Consider the following 7298-nt stretch of genomic DNA (forward strand, 5'->3'; position numbering starts at 1 on the left):
AATATAAAACATATTATCATTATTTATAAATTATAAAAAGTTGTATAGATTTCTAAAAAAAAACCTTATAATGTCTTGTTAAGCGTGGTCTGGGGTGGGCGGCATACCTCTCACTGTGAACATTAATGTGTGTCGGTCCATGGCAAGAGTCATGCCAAAGGAGTTGACCAATAAATTAAGGATAATACATTGTCACCATGTAATCCATTATTTTTCAGCTTAGAAGAAATGTTATTTTATTTCCTACTTGTTAATTCACAGTTTTATTTTGTTGACAAAAGAAAACAAAATGGCTCCACAACGTTTATTGCTCATTTTCATCTTCCTCCTTTATATCTCTTCTTCTTCATCGAATGCCCATTTCATCGCATACCAATTTTTCAATAATTCAAGAATATTTTCCTTCTTTCAAACTAATGTAAAGCCCTGATGGCGCCTGAAAATGCTTTCATATTTCTGGCAAGCTTCACCGACTGTCAAAGTGTATACAACAGGGAGCAGTTCCTTCACATTATCAACGAGAAGCTTGTAGAAAAGTCGTTCATTTCTCTCCTGAAGATCCATCAAGGCCATGTATCGCTGCAGAAGACTTGATATTGGAAAAGGTTATTCATGAGCTTCTTATCTTGAAGCTCTGGACTGAGAACAACAGAAGAAGGCTACGCAGGTAGTGTATCTCTCTCTTATTTTCGGTGAAGGTGAGCCTTTGTTGTGTCGAAGATCACGCATCAAGGAATAACCATTAGCAACGAGACGGTCCATGGAGTGACGGGTTGATTCATCGAGGCATCATCCTCACTTTAGGCATCCTCGACATCATCGGCAACAGCATAATCACCACCATTCGACATTGTGCTAAAAAATAATAAAGACATGAGGTTATCTTTCTTCTCTTCGCAAGAATCATTCGGGAGAAACCCATGTCCAAAGAACACTCAACAGCAGGCGAGGCAACCATGGCTTCCGCTCCAAAATTCGAATGGAGACAAATGAACCGGATGGGAACAGGGAGATCCTCGGATCCGAAACATTTGGTAGATCTACAACTATTTATCAATATTCTCTATGATCAGAGGCTAGATTTGTGATAAGGAGAATGATATGATTCAACAGAATAATATGGGTTTCGACTGGCGGTCATTGACGACGGTCGATGTGGTGTCCACCGGTGAATAATGGCGGTCGATGAGCAGTCGTTGGAACATCTTTGATTGAGATATGAACAACACAGAAGAAAAAAGAAAAAGAAATAGAAATGGTGGAAGGTGCGTGTAATGAAGAAGTGGTTTATAAATTCTTTTTAAAATCACGTGGTTGTGGGGTTGTTGAGAAATTAAGATGGGCAAATCATAGTTCCCATCCTCTATGTTTGGTAAGGTTCTAACTTGTTCTTAAGTTTTAATAAATTTCAATCAAGCTATGATAAGTTTAAATTAAATTGATGTAGTTCCTGATTTTAGTTATTAAATATTTTAGCGACACTAAAAGTTTTAGTTTTATCATTTGGGTTTCCAAACTATTAAATTAGTTCTAATAATAATTTTTATCACGAGGAGAATTATATTGGATTCAAGTTCGTATATTTGATGGTACGGGTTCGTTAGAGAAGAAAACTGGAATCTCGACCCAGTACCTTCTGTCCAAACTATTAAATTAGTTCTAATAATAATTTTTATCACGAGGGAATTATATTGGATTCAAGTTCGTATTTGATGGTACGGGTTCGTTAGAGAAGAAAACTGGAATCTCGACCCAGTACCTTCTGATCCATTTGTATGCTTCGAGGGCGTTCGAATGAAGTTTTAATGGTCAATCAGTATGGTATGGAAATCGAGGTAATACTTTACTACCTCTTTATGCTTTATGAAACATGATATCGATAAATGTATGAATAAGATAATGTTAATCACTTTTGTGGAGTTGAATAATTTATACACTTGATATGAATGTGGTAGAAATTCTGCAACTGAATACGGATGAATGACTAAGATAAAGATTGATAATTGTTAGAATTAAATTACAAGTTTGTGATTGGTGATAAAGAATCAGCTCTGGATTTGTAATTATATTTTATATCATCAAGGGTTAAATGTTAAAGGTACTTGGATGAAAAATTATGAGAATACTCTATGGTAAAATTACGAAATTACCCTTATGTTGGAAAATGATAAGAATTGTCCTGGAAGTTGGTTAATAACTCTGAAAAGACATATTGATCCGATATAACTACTGATGCATAAGAAATGTTAGTTTTATTTGGAAATTATGGATAACCGTTTTAATCCTAGAGTTTGTGAAGGAATCATTCAAAATCAAATAATGTTCGGGAAAGCAATTGATCATAGGATCTCTAAATTATATTATTTTCGTTAAGAGCTAATATTGAAATTATCTGGTTAAGAAATTACGAAAATGCCCTTAAGAGATAAAATAGTATGAATTGACCCTGAATGAGAGTACTTTGAGGATTTGTACTTAACTCGATTAAGTACGAATTTATTGTTAAGATCATGTCTTTGTACAGAAAAATTTATAATATTCCGTTTGTAAAATCTGAGAAGACACTTGACCCGAAAATATTCGAATAAGGAGTAAATACTTGAAGTAATTTATCGGAGGTATTCTGCTGACAGAATTGTTCGAAAGGACTGAAGTAAATGATAAGATTGAATTAAATAATAAGACGGATGGAAGGAAATGATTGAAATATTCTAGAATTATAAAATGACCAAATTACCTGGAATGGAAATGACTCAAGAATGTCACCAAGCTCAGGAATGAATGGATATACTCAAGCTTTGAAATGAATAGAAAAATGTTAAGCACCAAAATGCCCTATGACCTAGAATAAGTAAATGTCTTGGATTAATTAAGAAATCCAAAGAAACATGGATGTTGTGCTACCAGTAAAAGTTGTGGAACGCAACTTAAGTGATCAACCAACGTTAGTACTATATCATTACCTGAATGATATAAGTATCACTTGAATGTTTGTTCATCTTCTCAAATTTGGATCGATGATAATTCTGGAAGTACTTGGCTCAGCTCAACTCTAGAGCGCATACAGTACTAATAAGTGGGTAGTCGTTAGTCAAATCAACCATGAATACCAGAATGACTTATTATATGAATAAATTGAAATGAAATGAAGTACAACGTGTATTTGAAATTCAGAAACGTCTGAATTATTCTGGAAAACTTTAAAGTAATCGGGATAGACTTGCTTACCAAACGAACTAAGTAACATCAATGACTAAGGATTAAAGGTGATTTGATGAGTTTGGAAACACTGTGAACTTACATGATGAATTGTCATTGGGTTATGAGCCATGGATCAAGTACGTCAGTATTTCCTGATATGTTGAAACGTGGAAATGAAATAAAGACCGTTGGAAGATTTATTTAGTGATATTATGGGGATGATCTATGGATCTGCATTATGGTATTAAAGTGAATACACTGGAAGGATAATAATTACTTTTGACATGCATCAGTTTGAGAGTTGTGTAACTCGAGTTGTTTGATAATATGATCGATAGTCGTAGATTGTAAATGACTTGAATCTTCGATTCTATATTTCATCTAAAATCACTTCGGTCATGTTTGAAAAAAAAACAAGTAACGCAGATGGAAAAGATTCTGAATATCTCATTTGGTTCAATTGGGCTGAAATCCTATGAATTTAAAGTATATTCCTGAATACCCCTGATTGTTTGGGTAATGGAATCACTCGCAGTAAATCTGAATTTAGAATTATTATGTATAAAGTTCCTGAACGTTTTCCTAAAGCACACGAAAATATAGTGGGATTCTAATGTATCAACCTTAAATGTCTGGCTAGATCGGTTAGTAATCGATTCTCCTCAATAGGACCTTGTTCATGAATTCGATCAAATTTCATAAGTTTCATGTTATCCAAAATGATAACTACAATGGCCTCTGAAAATATTGGATTCTCTATGTGTTCCCTAATTATTACTGAACTGTTTTTTGGTTTAATATGAGGTACATGAGTTTTTGGTTACTGTTTATTGATGCACCAATTTAATGTGATGATTTATGGAATTTGTGTCACGGTGCAATTGAACTTTGGATTGAATTACAATAGTATAGCTCTGATCAAGCTAATAAACAGAATGGCCTAATGTGACTCTTGGGGCCCCAAGATACATTAGGTTGGCTTCCCTTGCTGTGTGCTTAGGGTAAGCTATATGGACTTGGACTTACGGGCTTAAGGATACAAGCTATAAAGCTTATCCTTAGGTTGGCTTTCTTTTTGCTGTGTGCTTAGAGTAAGCTATATGGAAAATAGTTTTGGAAATTACTGATGGTGTACAAGAAAAGAGTTTAAACTATGATTTTCAAAAGTTAAATTCATTATGATTTTGAGATTTACTGAACTATCATTTGATAAGTGTACCTATTATGATTTTATTATATGTTGAACACACTAGACATCCTATTCGATCTCCTGGAAATGTCATACTTTGAAAGGTTTCTTATGAACTGAGATTCATGGCTCTACTCATGAACTTCTAAGGGAACCCCAAATTATTCTGCAAGCTGGTATACGTATGATTCAATAAGGAAATTATGGCTTTCCATTTATCTACATGTCATGTAGCATCATCTGGTAGTTCTGTATTACTGAGCTTTCCAAAGCTCACTCTATTACTCACCTTTTCAGGTTAAAAGAATTGTACCAGTGCATCTATCGACTTCAGTAAGGGAGTTCGTCCGGTGTTGTTGCAGAGTATGGTACATGTGATTAGGGGGCATGTAATTGTATTTTGATTTATATAGAGTTTGGAAATCTGTTTTATTTTAAATAGTGAAAACTGATTTTATAAGTTTACATGTTCTGATAAAAAGTTTAAATTTTCCGCCATTTTTTACAGTGGGTCGCGGTGGCCCTAATGTGACTTCCCGGATCGGATTGGCTACCCGCATCGGTCTGGGGGGTTACATTTGATATCGCTAAGCGTATGGGTTTGAGTCTGTGTAAAATTTGTTTTACTCACAAAACGTGCGGGTCAAAATCTTAAATCGAAAAAAATAATGGATTTGATATACAATATTGTACGTAAATATTGATCTCTAGTATTTATGTTTCAAAGTAACTTCCCGGATCGGATCAGGCTACCCGCATCGGTCTGGGGGGTTACATTTAGTGGTATCAGAGCTATGGTTTGAGTCAAAATTTTTCAAGATAGACCGGCCGGTCGAATGTCAAAATATGTCTGATCAGTACATGCCCCTAGACTACAATCGTACCTATCTGAGTTGGAACTCCAGGGCTGAGTCCCTATCTGTAACGAGTAAACCGATGTTTCTATATGTTATGGATATACTTGTACAAAAAGGAATACCAGTAACATCTGCCTAAACGCTGTAAAGTACCCCCAAGCCATGTGAGAGTTAATTATCCAAGAAATACTGACATGACTCCGAAAATGAAATTGGGATATGCTACTGCTCTATGAGCCTATTCTTGTAACAAAAACTAAATTGATTCTTCAAGGAAATTTTCGTTCGGATTCTTTCATTGAAATGAGCAAAAGTTCTTATAAGAATGTATGCTCAACTGGTTAAGGATTAGTGAAAGATCTGTATTTCTATAAAAGCTACTTGAAGATATGAAAGAAATAATGAAAGTTTCATTGATGCAATTATATGACATTAATGAATTTCGAGGACCAAATTCTTTTAAGGAGAGGAGAATTGTAACACCCCAATCTTTAGTTAATTATAACATTCACGTGGATTGTTCAGAATTAGGTAGAATGATGACAAAATGTTGGGTAAAATATGAATAAATTAAGGATAATACATTGCCACCATGTAATCCATTATTTCCAGCTTAGAGGAAATGTTATTTTATTTCCTACTTGTTGATTCACAGCTTTATTTTGTTGACAAAAGAAAACAAAATGGCTCCCCAACGTTTATTGCTCATTTTCATCTTCCTCCTTCATATCTCTTATTCTTCATCGAATGCCCATTTCATCGCATACCAATTTTTCAATAATTCAAGAATATTTTCCTTCTCTTTCAAACTAATGTAAAGGCCCTGATGGCGCCTGAAAATGCTTTCATATTTCTGGCAAGCTTCACCGACTGTCAGAGTGTATACAACATGGAGCAGTTCCTTCACATTATCAACGAGAAGCTTGTAGAAAAGTCGTTCATTTCTCTCCTGAAGATCCATCAAGGCCATGTATCGTTGCAGAAGAACTTGATATTGGAAAAGGTTATTCATGAGCTTCTTATCTTGAAGCTCTGGACTGAGAACAACAGGGGAAGAAGGCTACGCAGGTAGTGTGTATCTCTCTCTTATTTTCGGTGACGGTGAGCCCTTTGTTGTGTCGAAGATCACGCATCAAGGAATAACCATTAGAAACAGAGACGGTCCATAGAGTGACGGGTTGATTCATCGAGGCATCATCCTCACTTTAGGCATCCTCGACATCATCGGCAACAGCGTAATCACCACCATTCGACATTTGTGCTAAAAAATAATAAAGACATGAGGTTATCTTTCTTCTCTTCACAAGAATCATTCGGGAGAAACCCATGTCCAAAGAACACTCAACAGCAGGCGAGGCAACCATGGCTTCCGCTCCAAAATTCGAATGGAGACAAATGAATCGGATGGGAACAGGGAGATCCTCGGATCCAAAACATTTTGGTAGATCTACAACTATTTATCAATATTCTCTATGATCAGAGGCTAGATTTGTGATAAGGAGAATGATATGATTCGAACAGAATAATATGGGTTTCGACTGGCGGTCATTGACGACGGTCGATGTGGTGTCCACCGGTGAATAATGGCGGTCGATGAGCAGTCGTTGGAACATCTTTGATTGAGATATGAACAACACAGAAGAATAAAAGAAAAAGAAATAGAAATGGTGGAAGGTTGCGTGTAATGAAGAAGTGGTTTCATAAATTCTTTTTAAAATCACGTGGTTGTGGGGTGTTGAGAAATTAAGATGGGCAAATCATAGTTCCCATCCTCTATGTTTGGTAAGGTTCTAACTTGTTCTTAAGTTTTAATAAATTTCAATCAAGCTATGATAAGTTTAAATTAAATTGATGTAGTTCCTGATTTTAGTTATTAAATATTTTAGCGACACTAAAAGTTTAGTTTTTTCATTTGGTTTCCAAACTATTAAATTAGTTCTAATAATAATTTTTATCACGAGGGGAATTATATTGGATTCAAGTTCGTATATTTGATGGTACGGGTTCGTTAGAGAAGAAAACTGGAATCTCGACCCAGTACCTTCTGATCC

The 7298-nt window shown here is 35.2% G+C and overlaps 1 protein-coding gene across 1 annotated transcript; it reads right to left on the reverse strand.

Annotated features, from left to right (window-relative positions):
* Positions 1-408: 408 nt before the first annotated feature.
* Positions 409-762, reverse strand: LOC120133735 (NADP-dependent malic enzyme-like). Its single transcript, XM_039150259.1, has 2 exons — positions 664-762; positions 409-579 (listed from the first exon to the last, which is right to left on the reverse strand). The coding sequence occupies exons 1-2, from the start codon at positions 760-762 to the stop codon at positions 409-411; spliced, it is 270 nt and encodes an 89-aa protein (XP_039006190.1).
* Between the last annotated feature and the right edge of the window lie 6536 nt (positions 763-7298).

Source organism: Hibiscus syriacus, unplaced genomic scaffold (genome assembly GCF_006381635.1).
Source record: "Hibiscus syriacus cultivar Baekdansim isolate YM2019G1 unplaced genomic scaffold, ASM638163v2 tig00001777_pilon, whole genome shotgun sequence".
NCBI lineage: Eukaryota > Viridiplantae > Streptophyta > Magnoliopsida > Malvales > Malvaceae > Hibiscus > Hibiscus syriacus.

What these genes read in the sequence shown, in the direction of transcription:
- LOC120133735 (XM_039150259.1), bottom strand. Translation starts at nt 762, where the DNA reads ATGGACCGTCTCGTTGCTAATGGTTATTCCTTGATGCGTGATCTTCGA. An exon ending in GAGAGAGATACACTACCTGC is followed by an intron (nt 580 to 663) that starts GTAGCCTTCTTC and finishes AGTCTTCTGCAG; the next exon opens with CGATACATGGCCTTGATGGA.